The sequence below is a fragment of the Pelmatolapia mariae genome, linkage group LG3_W (assembly GCF_036321145.2).
Source record: "Pelmatolapia mariae isolate MD_Pm_ZW linkage group LG3_W, Pm_UMD_F_2, whole genome shotgun sequence".
Classification (NCBI taxonomy): domain Eukaryota; kingdom Metazoa; phylum Chordata; class Actinopteri; order Cichliformes; family Cichlidae; genus Pelmatolapia; species Pelmatolapia mariae.
This window is the reverse complement of record NC_086229.1, coordinates 16092352-16115707: the sequence shown is the minus strand read 5'-3', so window position 1 is coordinate 16115707 and position 23356 is coordinate 16092352. Positions and strand designations below refer to the sequence as shown.

Here is a 23356-nt window from a genome sequence, read left to right as displayed (position 1 = left end):
GTGAGCCAAAACGACTGTATTTAACATCAAACTCTTGAGCTTCTCAAAAGCCTCCTCTTCTCTGGATGTCCAATCCGAAGCACTCAACTTCCTGCACGGCCGCCTCACCTTAGTTGTTCCCTTGCCCTTCTTCACAGCACCTCTCAGGAGCTCAAACAGAGGTCTGGCAACAGCAGAGTACATGGGGACAAAGTGTTGTAGTAATTAATCATCCCCAAAAATGATCTGACCTTTCGTTGGGAAGGAGTCACTCCATCAGTGTCCATGAGGTCCACGCTCCTCATGTTCGTGATAACTTCAACCTTGGATGGGTCTGTTGATACCCCATTTTGATCGATGATGTGACCGAGGAACTTCACAGATTTCCTCAGGAAGAAGCACTTTCTGGGAGCCAGCTTCAAGTTATGCCCGCGCAGCCTCTCAAACACCATTTCCAGGCGCTGCAAGGCAGTGTCCTCGTCTGGAGCAAACACCAGGAGATCATCCAGGTAACACAACAGGCTCAAATAATTCTGGTCACCAAAGATGCTGGTCATCATGCGCATGAAGCTCGCAGGGCTGTTGCACAGACCCTGCGGCAGCCGATTATACTCATACAGACCCATGGGCGTGGTGAAGGCAGAATATTTCCTGTCATCTTCATGCAGCGTCATGTTGTAAAAGCCAGACGTCAAGTCCATGGTACTGAACAGGCTATTTCCCCCCAAAGCAGCCAGACAATCTGCTTGATGTGGAAGAGGATGGGCATCCTTCAGGGTTCTCTTATTGAGCCAGCGGAAATCGTTGCAAATGCGTAGATCACCATTCTTTTTCCACACGAGCACCAATGGTGATGCATACTCACTGGTCGATTTCCTGATGATGTCCCTCTCCTCCATCTCAGTCAACACTTGTCTCAGCTTCTGGTACTGACTCGGGGGCACACGCCTGTAGGGAAGTCTGAACGGTCTGTTATCTGAGAGGCGGATGCGGTGCACAAAGTCTTTGGCTTCCCCGCAGTCGAGATGATGGCGGGAAAAGACATCCTCGTACTGCAAAACCAGGTCAGCCATCCTCTCTTTACACTGTTTCTATGTCTCACAGGACTCCATGTCAACATCCCCAAGGCCAACAAGTTTGAGTTTCTCCTCCATGTTGGTGGGCGGGACTTGTGGCGACATGGCCGACTGATGGCTGCTAGCCAGAGTTGTCTCCTGGAGCGCTGAAGCATCAAAGTCCTCAAGCGCCACACAGGAGTACACGTCTGCTAGTTTGGCGTTACGCCGCAGGTGTACAGGCTGCTCAGACATATTGATCAGTTTCAATGGGACCCATCTGTCACCCCACAAGGGAGTAACCAATCTAGCAACCAAAATCCCTCTGGGTGCTGAGCGGGATGACGAGGGCTCTGTCATCACTGTGCTGCCAGGGGAGACATTGACATTCTTTGGTAGTTTTCCCCATATCAGATATTCGCGACCCGGTTCAAGGGACACAGCTGAGTTACACCTAACCGTGCCTACTCTGTCCGGGACGTCCGAATCTTTCCATGGGGTCAAACCAGAAAGCATAGACAGAAAGTTTTCAGTCTCAAGGTTGGTCTTAGAGCAATTACTGGAGACCGTGCTCCAGTAGGGCTCACAACGTTTAGACTGGCGTAATATGTGCTTTATGACATTCGTCCCCAGTATCAGGTCATCAAGCTGCCCCTGAACTACCAGGATGGGAACCATCATTCTGCAGCCATACTAGGGCTGCACGATTTTGCATAAAATGAGAATCACGATTTTTTTGCTTAGAATTGAGATCACGATTCTCTCACGATTTTCTTTTCCAATATAAATATTTATTGCACTTATTAACTGCACATCAACTTTGTAACAGTTGAAACTGAACATAAAAACAATAAATAAACATAAAAACAATAAATGACTCACATTTTGTGGTTGCCGCAAAATGTTGTACTGCTTGAAATTCCGTCTCCACCGTTGCTCGACACTGCGTGTATAGAGCAGGTAGTGCAACAGTAGAAAAATAGTTGCGGGACGGCACTGTGTTGGGTTTTTCCAGGGTGTTGATCATTTTTCCTAAATCCCTCGTTTTGCACAGTGTTGATACCTTTGGTCAGGTGATAAGTAATAGCCTCCGTAATTTCTTTGTGCCTGCGGGAGTTCGACGTGTATAGGGAAGCGCTGTATAAGGTTCCCATTATTGATGTTTGGGTGGTTGACCGGGATGGATTTTCTCCTGTCACTTTCTCGTCATCCCTGACGTGTTCTCCGTTGTTTTTTCCTGCCAATTTGAGCATCACACGGCACAGCTTCTGTATCACGTGGTATAAGGCTCCGCCCTTGTCATTTGTTGAGCAGGAAGAGTGAGCGCTTGTTTTCATGCAGATTACGTCCCGGATCAAAATGCGGTACAATCGTCGTCGTCTTTTTTTTTTTTTTTTTTTTAAATCGTTGTCATTTGGAAATGAGATCGTACATAAGTATGAATCGAGATCGCGATTTTCTAACGATTAATCGTGCAGCCCTAAGCCATACACCTCCATCTCCACATTGAGGGCATACTTAGGCTTCACACGCAGCCCTCCACACCCAACAAGAGTCACATCCACTTTGATAACATCTTGATCAATTATCAGTCCAGACTCACGCAGCGTCACCTCGGCTGCTTCATTCATGCTGCAGGCCATGGAACCACTGTCCAGCATACCACCCATTTTCAAAAGCCCACCGAAAGTGACCGGAGTGTAGAAAAGACTGTCACTATTGCCGACTTTGTGAATGTTCTGAAAAATAACTTCAGAATCCTTGCATTTTTGTCTGGCCTCTTCATACACTGACTCCGCATCACAGATATCAACAGTTTGGGAGTTACCCGTAAGACCTGCACTGCCTCCCACCGAATACAGGTCGGCTAGTTTCCCTCCGGCTGGACCTGGGTAGACGTACTAGCCGGGCAGGACAACCGAACATGGCCAGGAGCAAAGCATGAAAAGCACAGTTTATCAGACAGGCAGTGTGATGCTGTGGTATGTCTTGGATCACTGCAGACTCTGCAGGCATCCTCTCTCCTCCGTCCATTTCGTGAGAACTGATTAAATGCCCCTCTCCTAGGTCTCTGAGTGTTGTGGTGCTGCATTCTCTCCATCATGGCCTGAAACATGTCCACCATCTGACCCATGAGCCTTTCCTCTGACTGTTGAAGATTTTGACTCACAGCGGTCGAAGGGGAGAAACTCGGACTTCCAACGAGGGGCTCTCGTGTTGCAGTGGTGGAGTGGAACGAGTCCACCAACCCCTGAAAACCTGAGGATGGGGGCAAGAAGCTTCGGGAGCATCCCTCTGGCACAGCAGCTGCAGGTGAGGCGTTCGGGTGCACGGCAGTGATCGTAGAATTACAGCCCTTCAACTGGGCAGCGCAGCTGGCTCTGCCATTAGCTCTCACCTCCCTTTGATAATCATCAATCCTTTGTTGTACATCCCGAGCAGTCCACTCATGGACAGGCTTGCACTTGAAGACATAAGACAACTCAGGGTCAGGGCAATGTTTCACGAACATACATGCTACTTCATGGGTTAAAGGGGTCGCTGTCTGCCCCTGTCTGCGTAGCCCCTCTATGGCTAGTTCAGCAGCCTTGTTCAGTCTTATCCAATAATCTACTGGGTTTTCACCTCTGGTAGGGAGTGTTGCGGTACATCCCGAGCAGTACTGTTACATTGCTCAGTTTGAGTCTTAGAGTCACCAGTCAGATTCACAACACCACCTGACAACAGTTTAGTAACAATGGATTCACCTATCTGGGCTCCTATTTGCTCAACCATGTCAGTAAAGCTGTGTACAGCATCACTGTCTCTAATTGGAGTGGAAACTTGAGGCAAATTACCCATACCCCTACCGATGGGAATAAAACTCGGGCTTTGGCCTAGCCCAGTGTCACTGCTCACAGGACCAAACTGTGTGACATTACTGGTGTCAACTGCATGAACTAGTCCGGAACCTCTACCCTTAGGTAGTACTGGAGTGACAAATTTATCCATCCTCAAGTCACACACTTAAGATAATACCTACACGCGCACTCCGTTAGGGAGAGAAAAAAAAAAACAGAGATATAAATAAGAAAAATAACAGTATAATAGCAGCAAAACGAGGGAAAGAAAGAAAAATAATAGTGTCTAAACAATTCAAGCGTATAACCACACGTTGTATATCAAAACACAGGCACTTTTACCTTTGTCTTATTTCAATCACATCCCTCACCTTTTTTGTTCGTTTTTGGGGGATTTTTTTTTTTTTTTTTTTTAAACTCACTCGGTTACAACAACCCACATTCAACTTGTGAACAGCAGGGGAGCAGAACAGCAGCCACGGCGATGAGCATCAAGCTGATCTGAAGATCCGAATGGTCACGGCACCAGTGTAACGCTTCCGTTCTTCACAAATCACAGACGCTCAGAAAGGTTGGCTGTTCACGGTTTATTCTGCACAGTCCAAACGTGCCTGCAGAAGACAGAAAACACTTAACAGGTGTCTTCTGGTGGTACAGCAATTGTAGCTCCTACAATGTAAAGCAACATTACAAAAAGCACAGAAAAACAGTAAATCCAAACACATTTCCTGCTATGCGCAGCAACCACTAGGGGGCCGACAAAAGCTTACTGCCAAAGAGCATAAATACGGCAGAAACACTGTTTAACAGCAACCAGCCTTTGTTTCGGTTACACAGTAACATCCTAACATCAATATAAACCTATATACATCGACATGTACAACTTATGTAACAACATTCACACCAGAAACCATAAAAATGCCAGAGCCTTTCCTTACAGAACTTACCCTCACAGTGCAAACGCACGCTGTGAGGAGCGGAAGCCTTACCAGCTTCTAAACGCTAGAGTGAGATCCGGTTTCTGGGTTTTCAAAATAAAATACAACAAAAAAAATGATAAAATTCACACTTAAAATAATAATTAAGACCAGGTAAGTGCATGTTTTTCAGATGTCTTTTTAACTCTGTTACACTTGTAAGCTTGTGAAATGGGACAGTCTAGCCTCCGTCGCGCTGCCCTAGCAACTAGGGCTGGGCGATATGGCCTAAAATCCATATCGTGGTATAATTCGAAGCACGTGCGGTAACGATATATATTGCGGTATATTCTTTTCTTCTGTATAACGTATTTTCAACACTATAAGGCACACTTAAAATCCTTTAATTTTCTCAAAAATCGAGAGTGTGCCTTATGTATGAATTCTGGTTGTGCTTACTGAACTCAAACCGATTTTGCCATGCAGAAATCTGATAAAAAATGTTTTAGTACAACTTTGGTAAGCCGCACTGCTTGATGGTTTGTCAGAGCATTACGGCTGCCGTAGTGACGAGCTTCACGGAGTAATCTGGGTCCAAAACTCTGTCCACTTCAGGTCCCAAAGTCAAACGAACACTAAGAGTTAAAAACGATTTAAGTTCTTTAATCTTTAATAAAATCCTCAGTGTTGCTGCTTTACCAGGTGTAACAATTAAGTTTAACATCCAGGCATCTATGAAAACAGAATGTATTAAATTTAACGGAGTTAGAAGTTAGCAGGAAGTTAGCTCGCTAGTTTCCAGTTAAACATGACATACCATGTTCTGACTGAGAGATTTTTTTAACTAATTCAAACGTACAGCTCTGCTATCACTTCCAACATAAATGAAGACAGAAAACTAAACTGCAGTGACATTTGCAGGGTTACTGAAGTTGGACTACCTGGTATAGGGCTTTGGAGTTGACGTCACGCCGCAGTGCATTGTGGGATTGTGGCGCCATGTCAGAAGGCAACAAATCAAAACAAACACACATTACTGCCAACATGTGGCCAACAGTAATGTTTTAATTTTCTTCATTATTCAAGATTTGCACATAAATAAGTGACATCATATTCAGTACTTACTTTTAACAGTTCACTCTTCCGCCGTTTTTTTCGGCAAAATTATCCACACCCACCGCCGCGCTATGAAGTCTGGGATATGTTGGGCCATGAAGGCTACACTGACCCATCTTTAAAATTCAGGGAAATGAAGGATGCATTTGAGGCTGCATTTCGAGCAGCCTTTGAATTGGAACAGCCTTCCTCGCGTGACGTAATAAGCCTTAAACTGCGGCCTTTAAGGCTGCAGACCCTGAATTGGGATACAGCCACAGAGAGCTGAAGAGAAACTCATGTGACCATCACAGCTGCTGGTGATGTCATCATTTTGTGCTTTGTTGTCCTCTCAGTTTACGAGGTGAAGGTGGATTCAGGTGTGAAATCTGTCCAGCTTCCCTGCAAAGCTATAGTTCACATACCTAAAGATGCTAAAGTGGAGTGGAAAGATATGAAAGACCGATTGGTCCACGTTTATGAGAACAGCTCTGACCAGCCTGAAAAACAGCACCAGTTTTACAAAGGACGAACAGAGATGAAGAGAAAACTGTTGAAATTTGGAGACCTCAGTCTGACCCTGAAAGACCCCAAAGGCAGAGGCACAAAGACCTACACCTGCACCGTCTACAGCAAGGAGGGAAACATCCTGATAGAAAAAAAAGTACTGCTTTAGGTCAAAGGTTAGTACACTTTCAATAATGACTATGCCAGAACTCAGCTTGTGAACATATATAACACATTTGTTTTTTCTTAAATGTAAAAATTTTATGGATCATTTCAGTTAAATTAAAACTATTTCCTTCTGAGAAGCTACAGTTTGAGTTGCCTCGTACACTTCTCAGCCAAAAACTAAACAACGTTCTGCTACTTTATTGGACGACCAACAAAGGGCAACACTGACACTGTGTTTCTGTCCATCATCAAGCCACATTTATTCACACTGTCAGCTGTCTAATTAAGCTAATCACATGTTTAGACCAATTAGTGATTCTGAGGTGCCTGTAGATGTATTATTATGTATTATAATTATTACTATTAATGTATATTAATGTATAAAATTGTCAGCAGATTTTCAAGATTTGTCTTATTTCAAAGTATAATTTGGAAAGATAGAATTAACACCACCTAACCCCCACCCACTCAGACAGCGATGAGATAGATTCATCGGGGGCAATGGGGAACAACCACCCTGAAGACCTCAGTCTGACCCTGAAACACCCCACAGATGGAGACAAGTCCACCTACACCTGCACCTGCACCGTCTGCAGCAGGGAGGGAAACATCCTCAAGAAACAAGTGGAGCTGAAATTCAGAGGTCAGTGCTGCAGACCTCTGACTTTGTTTCTGTTTCCAGGCAGCTAATGAGAAGCTGACTGAAGGTAAAAGTGGCTTCCAATTCAAAAGTGCCTCTTTGAATTTGGAGTCAGAGTGAGTCTTATGGAGTCAGTGCAGCATTTCTTTGCTGAACATAACAACACATTAGAACACAGGACAACACGGACAGCAGTAGCTCAAAGCTTTGAGGACACACAGAAATACTGTTAGGATGCCTGGGTCGACCCAGAGGTTTTGAGTTTGTTATCATTTCTAGTCTCTGGTTTCTTAAGTTCTGTCTTACGGTTTATGTCTATGTTCTCTAGTTGCTCTGTCTCCCCTGTCAGCTGTATCCCCTTGTCAAGTTCGCATCTCTGTGTTATGTTTCCTGTTTTACTTTGGAGGTGCGTGTCTTATGTTAATGTGTCTGGCTTTGCTTCCTTGTCTCGTTAGTTCTGATTTCTCCCAGCTGTGCCCTCCTTCTGTGTCTCATTCCCCTCGTTACTTCCCAGTGTACTTAAACCCTGTGTTTCTTTGAGTCAGTGTTGCGTTGTCCCCCATGCTGTGTGGATCTCCCTGTGTTTCCCATGAGTTTATGTTGTTTCCCAGTTTAGTTTAGTTTGCTTTTCTTTGCTTTGCTTTGTACGCTTGTTTCCCTGTGCCAGCAAATAAAGCTGAGTATTTTTGAGTTCATCCCTTGAGTCTAAGTCCGCACTTTGGGTCCACCACTCCTGCTTGCCTGCCACACAGCCAACCTTAACAAATATGGTAATGAGTGGAAACACTGGTGGTTTTAAACAGCAGCTGGGAAATTACTTCTTCTGCAGAAACTAATTTGTGGGGAAGAAAGACCATGATTTAGGTCCTTGCAGTGTGAAACCAAACATGCTGTTTTCAGGTAGTTAATGTGGAGATCTTCTTATTAGACCCAAATCAGTGTGGAGTATTATAGAGGTAACAGGATTCCTTGTGCATACTTGTACACGAGTGTTCATATGCGAGTATACCCCCAACACTCCAGAGGATTGCCAAGATTTATACATCGGGGAAACCAAACAACCTCTGGCCAAGCAGCTGGCACAACACAGAAGAGCCACCTCGTCAGGCCAGGACTCTGCAGTCTGTTCACACCTACAGGCCAGTGGACAGTATTTCAATGATGAGGATGTACACATCCATTGATCACTCATCAATGGTCTTAGATCAGTGGTTGCTGATCAATGGTCATACAGTGGCATATTAATGATCAAGGAACTGGCCTCGTAGTCCATTGTTCATTCAGTGGGCTGGTTTGAGTGTAGGTCTGTTGTGGTGCATATGTATGTGTGTGTGTTCCTTGTTCAGCCGAGAGAAAGTGTCCCTTCACCCGGTTAAGCAAAAATCAACAATCTTTGATCCACGCTGGTGGCCTTGAATGAGGGGAGAGAGAGTCACGATGAACAGTCTTTTTATCTAAAGGAGAGTTTTGTCAGGGGGTGCCAGGTTAGTGCGTACAAACTGCATCCAATTTTACAGTAGTCTATGTCCGTCACTGGTCACCAGGTCTCTCAATTCCCATTGTTCTTCTTCAAGATGTTATCCATATTGCAAAGCCATTACCTTCTCCAAGATCTTATCCATATTGTGTTCAATAAACACAGTCTGAGTACTCACAGCCCTGCCCATCGTCTATCATGTCAGCCAGCCTTGTGGGATTTTGAACAGCTGTAGCCGCTTTTGTATTTCGATAAGTCAGGTCCAAGCCAGCTCCAATCAGCCAGAACTCTGTTATCATGATTCAGAATTGGTAGATGTCGTTCAATGTCCTCCATCGAGAGTGTCGCCAGACAAACGACGCAACTGACCATCAAGTATCCGGCAGCAAACTTCTCTACAGGACAATCAGGCTCTCCCGAGCCCAGTAGGGTGTCAAGACCAGTTGATCAAATCAATAATTCTTCTTTATGTTTTTAGAGAACAAGTCTGGGAGACTCTCTTAGGGTTAGAGAATAAGCAAGACTATACAAGACATGAAAAGCCAAGAAGAAAAGATAAGAAGAAAAGAGAAAGAGAGGGAGAAAGTGCGACTGCCTCCGTCAAGAGCCAAGAGAGAATGGATGAGTGATGAAACGTTTCTCCCACTCAAAATGCTGCGTCCAGATGAACAGAATCAGCCTTAAGGGCACATTTTTGGAAGTTTTTGTATATCTGACCATTTTTTACAAATAAGAGCTGCTTCATCCAAAGTGGGATGGACGCCGTCTCTCCTACCAGATTTAATCCTGAAAGTTTCTCAATTATCTAGAAAGCCCACATTGTTTCTGGACACCACTCAGACAGCCAGCAAGCTACACATATCAACCCTTGTCTTGCTGGGGAGGGGACCAGATACGTAAAACCACAGTTTTTTGAATGTGGACTAGCAGTTTAGCTGCTGGTGCAATGTTTAGGAATCAGCTTAATAAGGCCAGGGGAAGAGATTGGAAACACTGGAAATGGTGGACTGGAAACGTCCTCCTGAATTACTTAATTTTATTCATTCTAGAAACTACTCTGCAGGAGGATTAGAGTAAAGCCTTTTCATGCTCTATGCAGGCAATGCAGATGCACAGGGCCCTTTTAGCCTCCAGACAAAGTAACAAATCCTCTTCACACATTTGTTCAGCATCTCCAACTGCTCAAAAAGTTGATTTAACTTTCTGTCCTGTTACCTTCTGCTCTGATCTGCTTCTGTACCTCATCTTTCTCTACAACTCTGAAAACTTGCTGCTGCTGTCTGTACAGCTCATCTTTTGTTTGTTATCCTCTCAGTCCGTCAGGTGGAGGTGGTTGAGGGGGTGGAGTCTTTGGAGCTGCCCTTCAAAACCTCAGGAAACCTGCCTAAAGACGTTGTAGTGGTGTGGAGGGACAGTGAAGACAGGAAGGTCCATGTGTATGAGAACGGCTCTGGCCAGCCTGAAGAACAGCACCACGATTACAAGGACCGAACAAAGATGGATGAAGACCTGCTGGGAACTGGAGACCTCAGTCTGACCCTGAAACAGCCCACAGAGAGAGACAGTGGAGTGTATAAGTGTATAGTCAACAGCAGCAGTATCATCCAATACAAAATAATCCGGCTGAAAGTCAAAGGTATCTGTCTGTCTCTGTCTTCATGTTCATATTTCAAGATTCTTTAGTTGTCATGTGCAGAGTTATACAAGTACAACACGCAGTGAAATGTGTCCTGAGAAGCTGCTCGACTGTGCAACAAAACAAGAAAGAGAACATTATATACAGTGAGTGAATTATATATATTATATAAATGAAATAAAACAATCTGTAAATTTACGTTTGAATCTCAGAATGTACATTGCATGAGTGTTAAAGTGTCTTGTGCCGTAGTGAAGCCAGAAGGATTGATTGTTAATTAGATTGTTAATTTATTTCAAACATGTAAACAATATACAGGTACATCTAGAAAAGAAAATAAGAGAGAAAGAAAAATACTAGATCAGACAGAAAGTGGTAAGAATGAGTCCTGTCTCAGTCACGTATGGTGGGGGGGCGTGTCCTGATTTACCACACAGATGGCCTAAGGATAGAAGCTGCTCTTGAGTTTCTCTGTTTTTGCGCACACGGTGCAGAACCTTCTGCCTGATTGCAGCAATCGGAAAAGTTTTTTGCTGGGATGTGACAGGTTCTTCAATAGCTGGGCTGCTCTAGTCCAGCACCTACTGGTGTAGATGTCCTGTTGGGAGGGGAGAGCAGCCTTGCAGCAGCGTTTTGCTGTACAGATCACTCTCTGAGGAGCTTGTTGGTCCTTAGCATAGCTGTTCCCATACAAGGATGCGATGTTCTGTGTGAGGATGCTCTCCACAGTGCCTATATAGTAGGGGTGGGTTTTTATAATCGATTATTGATTAAAATCGATTCTGGCTTGGATAACGTAAAATCGATTCATTAAAATCCTGAATTGATTTTTTAATATTAATTTATTTTGCCCGAAATGCCAGAATCTCAGGTGAAATCTCACAAAATTTCAACAACCACCAAACAGCTAAGGCAGTAAATGAGAGCAGGAACATGGATTCTGCACAAAGACGTAAACACACAGCACTACCCGTGGATCAGAATCAGTGACATGTCGCCTTTTTCACAGTCGGGCTGAAAGCCGACAGCTCACTGATTCTGATCTGTCGGCGGGTCCGCGCTTTGTGTTCCCCTTATGTGCTGATTCTAAAGCTGTTAGTTTTATCTCTCTCGACCGAACCAGCAGCAAAAGAAGATCCAAACTACGCTACATACAAACAACAACAACTCTGACTTTTACTGTTTTGCTTCCACCACGACGCACAGCTCTCTCTCTCTCTCTCTGTACTCCAACAACAGTTTCCCGTCTAAAAATCTGTTTTCTGCATTATTCGATTGCTTGTTACGCTCAAGTCTGCCGCTGTTTTCTTCCTTTTACTTACTTCCGAAAAGAAAACCTCATTTCTGCTGTTCAATACTGAACCAATTTAAACTTTTTAAAATTATGCAAAATGCAAAATGCTTAGCCGTGTCTCTAATAAAACCGCTGGAACGTCAGAGGTAACGCTCATATGTTGATTAATGGTTTTCTTTTGTTTTTCCTACTGCAGAATATTTTTATAAAATCCAGGCCAGGAAAACCACCTTCATGTTTTTCTGTTTTATCTTCAGCTACTTTGACACAAAAGCATCTGCTGTGACGCTCACACCTTTGATAAAGTCTTGCGTGTGCCAGCTTCCTTTTTATAGATACAAAAATATGTAAATGTACTGATCTGAATTATAATATTTCTGACTGTCAAAATTTCCCAGATTCCAATCGAATTGATTCAAATTAAATTGAATCGTGGATAGAATAGATTCGGGACCATGTAAATCGGAATTGAATCGATTCTAGAAATCAGTCACGATACCCAGCCCTACTATATAGAAAGCCCCCAAACTTCCTCAGTTGTCAAAGATGATATTTGTGTGTGTGTGTGTGTGTGTGTGTGTGTCTCTGACTGTCTTGTGTCTTCTCTGCAGGGAGAGTTCAGGTCCAGGATCAAACAGGGGACATCAGGAACAGAAGCAGCTCCATTGATCCGACTCCTCTGATGGCTGATCAATCAGTTTGATCTGTGTGTTCTTTGATTATTGATCAGTGATGTCAGAGTGGAGTCAGTGTGATGTTGTTGTTGTGTGTTTGAGACTTTTAGTGTCCATGAAGGTCTCTGCTGCCGTAGATCCTCTGAACTGTGACAGAGGTCTCACTCTGGAGGAAACTCTCAGCACTTTCCAGCAGCTCCTCCATCATGGAGGACGTTCCCTCACTGTAACAGGTGGAGGAGAGAGGAGAGGAAGCACAGGTGGATCCTCTGAGGAAGAGGAGCGTTCCTACAAACCACATGATTACATACAATTCAATTCAATTGTATTTATATAGTGACAAATCCCAACAAAAGTCGCATCAGGGCACTTTATATTGTACAGTATAACCTATAATAATGGATACAGAGAAAAACCCAACAATCATATGACCCCCTATGAGTAAGCACTTTGGCGACAGCGGGAAGGAAAAACTCCCTTTTAACAGGAAGAAACCTCCGGCAGAACCAGGCTCAGGGAGGGGCGGGGCCATCTGCTGCAACCGGTTGGGGTGAGAGAAGGAAAACAGGATAAAGACATGCTGTGGAAGAGAGACAGAGATTAATAACAGATAATAACAGTGAGTGAGAAAGGTGACTGGAAAGGAAAAACTCAATGCATCATGGGAATCTCACTGAGGTCTAGCAGGACAAGCACAGAGATGAGATCATATTTAAGATTGAAGAATTAATTAATGGCAGGACTTCTTTGAGCAGTTTTGTAGGAATGGGGTCTAAAAGACACGTTGATGGTTTGGAGGAATTAATTATTGAAGTTAACTCAGAAAGATCAATTGGAGAAAAAGAGTCTAACTTTACATCGATGGTACTAAAAGTAGCTGTAGATAATATTACATCTGTGGTATGATTATTGGTAATTTTTTCTCTAATGATAAAAATTTTATTTGTGAAGAAGTTCATGAAGTCATTACTAGTTAACGTTAAAGGGATGGTTGGCTCAGTAGAGCTCTGACTTTTTGTCAGCCTGGCTACAGTGCTGAAGAGAAACCTGGGGTTGTTCTTATTTTCTTCAATCAGTGACGAATAGTAAGATGTTCTGGCTTTGCGGAGGGCTTTCTTATAAAGCAGCAAACTATTTCTCCAGGCTAAATGATGATCCTCTAGATTTGTGACACGCCATTTCCTCTCCAGCTTACGAGTTATCTGCTTTAGGCTACGTGTTTGAGAATTATACCACGGAGTCAGGGACTTCGGATTTGAGGCCTTAGTTTTCACAGGAGCTACAGTATCCACAGTCGTACGTAGTGAGGAGGTAAAATTATTAACAAGATAATCGACCTCTGTTGGAGTAGCGTTCAGGTAGCTGCTCTGCTCTATGTTGGTACAGGGCATTGAAGATGATAACAGTGGGTGGATTATATTCTTAAACTTAGTTACAGTACTTTCAGAAAGACATCTACTGTGATAAAGTCTACTCTCCACTGCTGTGTAATCAATTATTGTAAATGTAAATGTTATCAGGAAATGATCAGACAGCAGAGGGTTTTCAGGAAACACTGTTAAATGTTCAGTTTCTATGCCATATGTTAAAACAAGATCTAGAGTGTGATTAAAGTGGTGGGTGGGTTCTTTTACATTTTGAGAGAAGCCAATTGAGTCTAATAACAGATTAAATGCCATGTTGAGGCTGTCATTTTTAGCATCTACATGGATGTTAAAATCACCCACAATAATTATTTTATCAGAGCTGAGCACTAAATCAGATAAAAAGTCTGAGAAATCAGAGAGAAACTCTGTGTAAGGCCCAGGTGGACGATAGATGATAACAAGTAAGACTGGTTTCTGACTTTTACAGCTGGGGTGGACGAGGCTAAGCATCAGGCTTTCAAATGAATTAAAAGTCTGTCTTGGTCTTTGGTTGATTAATAGGCTGGTGTGAAAAATTGCTGCCACACCGCCCCCTCGGATGGCATTATTCAGTCTTTTAATAACATTTCTTATCATTTCTATGCCATTGACATTCAGGCTCATCAGCTCAAAAGGCTATCCACCCTAGCAATGTTCCCTCTAAGTTGCGCGCGTGCGCAATTGTGGTCTCTGCGCAGAAAAAATCTGTGTTGCGCACAAAAAAAATCTAACCTGAATTGAAATTAAAATAAAAACTTTAACAATTCTGTTTTGCAGTGTTAGTCAGTTAGTGACTGGCTGCTCCTGGGATTAGAACGATGCCACCTTATCCCATAGTCCAGCCAATAATGCGATTCAGATTCGTATATATGCAGCTAATCGTTGACAGGCTATGACAGCGTCCTTATGTGACTCCGGTGTTTTAGCAAAGCGGCGTGGCTGATGTGGAGTGAAGCCACGTTAATGACAACGTGTACAACCATTGGAGATGTGAGCAGGACAGACGGAACAATTAACGGAAAAAGTTTGAACTTTATACCAGTTTTTAAATTGTGTTGATAGGCCACGTAAAACCAGAGTTATGATAAAAATATCTGCAATGTTTGGTTTTCTTCCTGAATACTGTCGTTGTTTATATTTACTGCAGGAAGAAATGGTAAAACGGCGTTTTATAAGGAAAGCACTCTCAGCCTGTCAGCAAAAACAAAACAAAAACACCCCCCACCCTTTCCCATTGGTCGAAAAATGTACCATGTCGACCAATCAAAACATGGCATTTGTTGTTTAGGGCGGGGGGACGTTTTAGGAGTGATGGCGGTGTTTTGAGATGTGAGAGATTTGCCACGTTTAGCGCAAATTTTGTGTAGTTAGTGTGTAGTGTAGTCAATAGTTTTGTTGTGTGAGTCAGAACAATGAGGTGACTTCTGAATGTTACAGGTGTTACAGGAGTGATACATATCCTGTTGTCAGGCCTGCAGGTATCAGGCGGCTGTTCTCCTTTATCTCATAGTGGACAGAAATTATTTTTGGAGTGGCACAAATGATTTGTGTGGCATCAAATGCTGATGCAGAACAGCTGATTGTTCTCTAAATAGTTTGAAATGTTTATTTAAAAAAAACGCCTTGGCTGCATTTTTAGGTAAACAGCTGCAAAAACTTTGTTGTTTGACAAACTGAGTTACTTTTTTGAAGAAGTAACTATATAATTAATTGCCCAATATTGGGCATTATATGCTGTATTTTGCAGACAGAGTTACAGGACTCTTTCCCAGACCACAGACTCATACTCATAAGTCAGAGCTATATTTTCTTTTTAAAAAAGAAAGCAATAAAGTTGTTTTCAAAATTGGAGTTCAAGTTATTTTTACTTCCAATAGTGTTAACATACTACACAGGTCATGAACAAGATTTTTTTTTAATTTTCATTGTAAGTGGGCTAAAGCAGTTAATAAAATGTAGTGTAACATAAATGTAAATGCTGTAATTTGATTATTTTAATAAACCATGTAACTTGGATGGATTCGATGCTGGTGTGACCACAATGCACACGTCTGATGTCGCTCACAGTGGTCCAAGGGGTCGCTCAGGAGGTTTGTGCGGTCGCTCAGACACATGAAAAATTAGAGGGAACATTGCACCCTAGTCCACTGCTTAAATCAGGGGACTGATTCACTCTGTAGCAAATACTTTGTCTTAAACACCAACAAGACTGAGACCGTGATCATAGCTCCTCATGAACTACAAATATAAAATTGGTTCTTGCTTCTTTTTGTTCAACTTTAAGTCCAACATTCAAAATCTTGGTGGAATATTTGATTCTTCTCTGGGCTTCCACTCACATATAAAATCTGTCTCGTTCCTGTTTCTTTCATTTAAGGAACATTTCTAACTGTGACATATTGTCATGAAGCGCTGTGTGGCAGGCTGGAGATGGGGACTCAAAATGCAGGCGCATAGACTCAAGGTGTAAACTCAAAGTCACAGCTTTATTGGCTGGCAGGGAAAAAGGCATACAAACTAAACTAAACTGGGAAATATAAACTTACACTTGACAGAGAGGCACACGAGGAAACACACAGCTTGAGGGACGACGCAACACTGACTCAGAGAAACACAGGGTTTAAATACACTGGGAAGTAACGAGGGGAATGAGACACAGAAGGAGGGCACAGCTGGGAGAAATCAGGGCTGACGAGACAAGGAAGCAAAGCAGGACACATTCACATAAGACACGGACCTACAAAGTAAAACAGGAAGTATGACACAGAAGCGAGCGTGGCACAGTGGAGACAGCAACTAAGAAACACAGAGACAAAAACCAAAGGCAGAGGTCTAAGAACCAAAATACACAGAGGGAAACACTAAGCTTGGAACACAAGAAACTAGACTCGAGGGAGTAACAAAAGACCAACCATGAGAACATAATTCACAATACAGAGTGACAGAAAACAAGAAACTCAAAACATGCAAAGACACAGATTTACACAGAACTGAGGGGACACAGAAACATGAAGGGCAAGGGATCAAAACTGGAAACCATAAAATAACTCACAAGCAGAATAATACAAAAACCTTGAAGAACTAAACACGCTGGGTCAAGAGACCCAGGATCCTGACACATATGGTCTCCTCGGCTGAACTGGAAAAAACTCTTCATACATTTGTGTCATCGTGTTTAGATTATTGTAATGTCCTGTTTACCAGCCTGGACACATCATGTCGTTCTCACCTCCAAGTTATACAAAATGCTGCAGCCAGACGACTAACATGTTCTAACAAGCGAGCTCACATTACTGCTATTTAATCTTCTTTATATTGGCTCCCAATAAATTTCAAGATTTGTTTCAAAATTCTTGTTTTAACACACAGAACACTAAATGATCACGTCCTCGATTATTTATCTCAACTTCTTACAAAATATATGCTGCTCGTTGTCTCCGTTCACGGACTCATGATGTGTTAGTTGTTCCCTGTACACGACTAAAGACTAAGTGTGACAGAGCCTTTCAGTCTGTGGCACCAAGGCTGTGGAACAGTCTGCCTCCACAACAACGTTTAGTCCACTCTGTGGATTCTTTAAAAAAGCTGTTCAAGTGTTTCTGTTTTACAGGCTTTCTAATGACAAACATTTTATTGAATTATTATTTATTTATTTAAAACTACCTGTTTATTTTACTGTCTTATTGAATCTTTTTTTTCCACTTAATGTTCATGTTTATTTGAGCCTTTTGTGTGAAGCGCTTTGTGACCGCTGTGAAAAGTGCTTAATAAATAAACTTTAATTACTTGTCTCTGAAAATCAATCAATCAATAATCAAACAGTGAGTTTGTGCGTTTCAGTTTGTGTGTTTCAAAGATGGAGGCCACGCTGCTCTCAGAGGACTGTGTGTGGTTGTGGTAAACGTGTGAGCTGCTGCTGCTTCTTCCTCACATGTTTGATATGTTTCATATTTCCAGCTGATGCTGATCACACTAACCTTAACATCACAGACCATCCTTTGGTTCTTCTTCTGTTCCTCTGAAACTTCCTGTGTGGTGCCTTTCAAATTAAAAGCCCTCCCTGACTGTAAAGACTGGACTGTGCTGCAGCTGGTGGAAACAGTGTGTAGGTGTGTTGTGTTTGATGGAGGACTGAAGTGTGTGTCCAGCTGAGCTCTCTGTGTGCTCATATATACAGATGCTGATAAACACATGTTTGTATTTGGACCCTGTTACTGATCAGGACCTGCTGTGTGTTTCCTGTCCACAGGTCTACAAAGAGTCGCACTTCCTGCTGTGGTTCAGATGTTCAGCGTGTTGCTTTGTTTCTCACATGTTGGCTCCACGGTCTCTGCTGCTGTGGGCTGATGTCATGCAGCAATACAGCTGCTGAACATCTGGCCTTGTTTTGCTCCATCAGCAGATATTTGACTTTTAGATCACATGATATTTGCATGCAACCTTCAAACACGTGTGGAGAATTCATTATTTCTTTGAGAGATTTTTTAGTAAATAATAGAAAAAGGAAAGGAAGAGAAAAGCAAAACTTTAATTCTATAAAAGAGTAAAAATTCCACACACATGTAACTCACCACTGTGTGAACATCACAGGGGAGAAATCGTTTCTCTGAGTCAGAGATGAGTGTCAGTAACACAAAAGTAACACTCAGTGTCATGCAGTGACTTTTACACAACCAGATCAGATGAACCAACTCACACTAAAACATGCATTTTGCTGCACTCTTTACACTTATTTCTTTTCTTTCTGCTCTTTTATATATTTTGTAAAACCACAAAAAATATTTTATATCAGCAGCAATTTTCCTCAAACTGCTGCATCACAGCTTTCATGCTCTGACCTGCATGTGAAATGAGATAAAAGCTCTTTATTAGCAACTTTTCCAACTTCTGGCAGGTTAATGTCTGAACTTTGGAGTGAAACACACCCTTAGTTACAAGAAATAACACCACTGTCTGTAACAAAGTGAATCCACCTTAACACCACCTGTGTGTGTGACTGCATTACACTCCCACTGCTGGGAACCTGAACAAGAACCAGAACAAAGTCTAAAATAGAAGCTGACAAACAGCTGCACCACCGAGTGACACTTTATTTTATAAACTTCACAACAGGTTTCATGTTGTGACCTGTGGAGGTGAAAAGACACAAAACCTGTTTTACAGTTTTTGAGCTACAGGCAGGATTGAAACACACCTTAGTTAAAAGTCAAACAGCAACATTTGTCTCCTCCCCTCACGTCACTCAAATGTGACAAACCAGTAAACAGGCTCTTCTTCGTCCTCAGTAAAGAGAGACGCACAGACGATCAGACTGAGTTCAGACCAAACTAGCAGCTTCCTCTGAGTGAGTCCAGCTACAGGAGAGAAAAGTGGAAAACTCCAACACTGCTGCTTCAAGCTGCTGACGCTCCACACACTGAATGTGAGTTTGAGCAAAAACACGACTCAAAGGAAGTTTCAGTGAAGGTAGTAGAGGAGGGAGGGGAGCCAGGACTGACTGTACTTCCTGTCTGCTGTTTTCAGCTTCACTCACAGACTCAATGGCTTCCAGATCAGAGGAGGATCTCTGCTGTCCGGTCTGTCAGGAGGTCTTCAGAGATCCTGTTCTTCTGTCATGTAGCCACAGCTTCTGTAAAGACTGTCTGAAGAGATGGTGGAGAGAGAGACCAACACACGAGTGTCCAGTTTGTAAGAGAAGATCTTCAAAGCAAGAACCACCTTTAAGTCTGGCTTTAAAGAACCTGTGTGAGTCGTTCTTACAGGAGAGAGATCAGAGAGCTTCAGAGGCTCTCTGCAGTCTGCACTCTGAGAAACTCAAACTCTTCTGTCTGGACCATCAGCAGCCAGTGTGTGTCGTCTGCAGAGACTCAGAAAAACACACCAATCACAGATTCAGACCCATCGATGAAGCTGCACAACAACACAAGAAGGAACTTCAGGAAACTCTGGAACCCTTAAAGAAGAAGTTAAAGGTTTGTGAAGAAGTTCAAGTGAAGTTTGATCAAACAGCAGAACACATTAAGGTCCAGGCCCGACACACAGAGAGGCAGATTAAGGAGCAGTTTAAGAAGCTTCACCAATTTCTAGCAGAGGAAGAGGAGGCCAGGCTGGCTGCACTGAGGGAGGAAGAGGAGCAGAAGAGTGGGATGATGAAGGAGAAGATGGAGGCTCTGAGCAGAGAGATAGCAGCTCTTTCAGACACAGTCAGAGCCACAGAGGAGGAGCTGAGAGCTGAAGACGTCTCATTCCTGCACAACTACAAGGCTGCAGTGGAAAGAGTCCAGCGCTGCCCCCTGCTGGATGATCCACAGCTGCCCTCAGGAGCTCTGATAGACCAGGCCAAACACCTGGGCAACCTGACCTTCAACATCTGGAACAACATGAAGGACATGGTCTCCTACACTCCTCTCATTCTGGACCCAAACACTGCTCATCCAAACCTCATCCTGTCTGAAGATCTGACCAGTGTGAGAGGAGGAAAGACGCAGCAGCTTCCTGATAATCCAGAGAGGATTGCTTATTACTGGTCTGTCCTGGGCTCTGAGGGCTTTAACTCAGGGACTCACAGCTGGGATGTTGATGTTGGAGACAGTACAGTGTGGGGACTGGGTGTGTTAGCAGAGTCTGTGCAGAGGAAGGGAAACATACGGTCTGGATTATGGAGAATAAGATTCTCTCAAGGTAAATACTACAAACAATCACCATCAGCTCCTTTTGAAACTGTTCTCTCAGTAGAGAAGAAGCTCCAGAGGATCAGAGTGAATCTGGACTGGAACAGAGGAAAGCTGTCGTTCTCTGATCCTGATACTAACACACACATACACACCTTCACACACACTTTCACTCACAGGATGTTTCCATTCATTTTCACTGGTCGTAAAGTGAAGGTGTGTCCATTGAAGGTGTCAGTGTCAGTGGAGCAGATGAGTTGAGGATGATGATGTTTCTAATGTTGTTTCCTGTCAGTGAATTGAAGCTGTTAAACTGCAGCTGTCCTCCTGCTGCCTCGTTGTTCCAAAGCTCTTTGTTTCTCTTTTAGTTCTCACTGTTTCTTTCTGTTTCTGCTGTCCACCTTTTCACATGGAAAATCATTTCACTGTTTCTCACTGAATGACTCCCCAAACTAGATTTGAAATTCTATCAAGTTTCTAATCATTACAAGTGATTCATGTTTCTATTTGATGTGTGTAAATGGAGATGATTTAGTTTGCTGGGATATGGACTGACATGTGTTGAATGGGAGGAGCAGTTTGTTGTTGTCTTCTTGTCTGTTTATGACAACAATAAATATATTGTTGAAACAATGATTCATGTTTAACTCCATATATGAAATGTTTCTGATCTTTGAATTCTGTTTGATTAAAGACTTTCTTCATGACACAAATGAGATTTCAGTGTATTAATAGAACTAAATAAGCTCAGAGTTGAAAGGCTGCAGTATTATGTACGTGCTTCACTGTCAGTATCTTCAGGGGGATTCAAAGGGAAACATCAAACTGCTGTAATGAGATAAACTAGTTGGGCTGAACACACTTATCTGTAGTTTGTCTCCATCCAGGATCATCAGAATATAATGAACATGTGTGAAGAGCCAAAAAATGCTGCTGCCCTCTCAGCATGATGAGCTCCAGCCTTTGTTAACAGGACAACAGGAAACATGAGACAACTTTCAGAGACAGTAACCAACTGTGGCCACAAGATGGCAGCAGCTGATCTGAGATCCTTTATTGGACAGAACGACTCTGTGACGTCATCAGAGAGACGGCCTTCACTTTGATAGATCTGACGTCATGTCTGCACTGCGATGATGAAAGCTGATAAACACATTGTTATTGATCCATGAAATCACCTCTGTCCTCTCAAGTGTAGCTGTTTACAGAGCTAAAGAAGTCCTTCATCATCAAAACAGACAAACATGGATTTTCTGTATTAAGTGACGTCATCCTCACTCTAACCTCTTACATACATTCTGTTCAGTTTTCCTGCTGTAAGAAATAAACTGTGTGCAAATATAAATGCAGGGAAACATCCATTAATCACAGGTGAGCCGTTTGTTTCTGACTCACATTAAATGAGGCTTCAGGTGTAAATACCTCAGAAGTGTTTCTGAGTTCAGTAGAACCAGACCCAGTCAACCATCATGGCATCCACAGCACTACACAATGCAACAGAAAGGCCTTCATCATCTGCTGAAGCACCTCTGAACCACGACGCTCTCCCTGCATCTAAAAGCTGTTAGTCAGGATGAGATGCTGCTGTGATCGCTCACAGTTTACCTGTGAGATCTTTGTAAATATTGTCTTTGTTTCTGAAGGAAACACCTTTAGTCTGTTTTTATTTGGAGTGCAGATCTGGGCGTCCATCACTTTAACCTGCACACGTTTAGTTATTGAGTGTAGTTGATGTTTGGCAGCATTTTATAAGTGACAGTTCATGAACGGTGCAGGAACAGAGGACGCCTGACCATCCTACCTGTGTCAGTAAGAAAACTTTCATCACAACTTCACAACTTAACACAACTGAAACCTGAATTCTGTGTTGCATAGTTTACGGTTCATTAACATATGACATCTCACACAGACACAGATGTGTTTATCATATCATAAATCAGAAAGAGAAGGTTCGACCTCTCTCATGACCTTACGATGTGTGTGGATGCCAGAACACTCTGGAAGGCACACAGAGTCTTTGCAGACTGCTAAGGATCAGACCTCTATCATTATACAATTGATTATATACCTCTAAGCATATATGATTATATATTTCTAAGCATAAAGGACAATCCAACAATATAAACCTGACAGACAGAACTAAATAATACTGTATTATATAAACCTGTAAAGGGGAAATCCTGACGAACCAATCAAACAACCAGAAAAGAAGACTAACTCTGTGCTGCTCCAATCAGGCGTCAGCTCTGTCAGTGTAATATGTAGGTGTGTAAAGTCACAGAGTAGCTGGTTTTAAATGTATCTATAAACTTTATTTACATTTTATTTAGGCTTAAAAACCGTCCAAGTTTATTTCTTTGGACTGTTTTCACTTAGTGCCACCTGGAGGACAGTCAGCTCCCTGCAGCAGCTCTGGAGGACTGTTAACTGATGAAGAGCTGGGACTGCACAGCCTGCTTCATCATGACTTCTTTAAATAAACATGACCAGGATCAGTCGCAGCACCTCAGACAAACATTTGTTACACAGCAGCCGCCTTCACACCGACTGAGCTCCATCACAGCTTCAGAGCTCAGCTTACTAAAGTCCAAAGTTTATTTCCTCTCAGGTTTATTACTTTCAGTAAAGTTTGACTTTTAGAGCCCTGACCAGCATCCTGCAGCATCTGGAGCAGCTGTGTGGTGCTGTCATGGCAATAAGGATCCAAATCTGTGGGGATGTTTCCAGCAGGGGTTATAACCTGCAGTCAGCAAGGTGTACCTAATAAAGTGGCAGTGTTTATGTCACAGTGCAGCACCATCAGAAAACGGTGGTTTACATCTCTGTTACAGGAAACCTGAAGAGTTAAAACACAAGAGAAGAAAATCTAAACGTTACACAAAGAACCTAAAAGAACTAAACTTCATAAAAACTTCACAAATGATGCTTTAAATGAAAAATAAATCCCTGTAAATAATTCAACAGGTCACATATTAGAACCACCTTAACTAAAACTCT

At 42.7% G+C, this 23356-nt stretch overlaps 2 protein-coding genes across 2 annotated transcripts in view; one reads left to right on the top strand and one right to left on the bottom strand.

The window, feature by feature from the left end:
* LOC135932628 (uncharacterized) overlaps positions 1-23356 on the bottom strand; it is a 305408-nt gene that overhangs the window by 199311 nt on the left and 82741 nt on the right. The window lies entirely within an intron of this gene.
* On the top strand, positions 18972-21055 carry LOC134616036 (nuclear factor 7, brain-like). Its single transcript, XM_063460810.1, has one exon. The coding sequence runs from the start codon at positions 19229-19231 to the stop codon at positions 20618-20620; it is 1392 nt and encodes a 463-aa protein (XP_063316880.1). The 5' UTR covers positions 18972-19228; the 3' UTR covers positions 20621-21055.

Bases quoted from the DNA above. Each gene is read 5' to 3' on its own strand.
- LOC134616036 (XM_063460810.1), top strand. From the start codon at position 19,229: ATGGCTTCCAGATCAGAGGAGGATCTCTGCTGTCCGGTCTGTCAGGAG.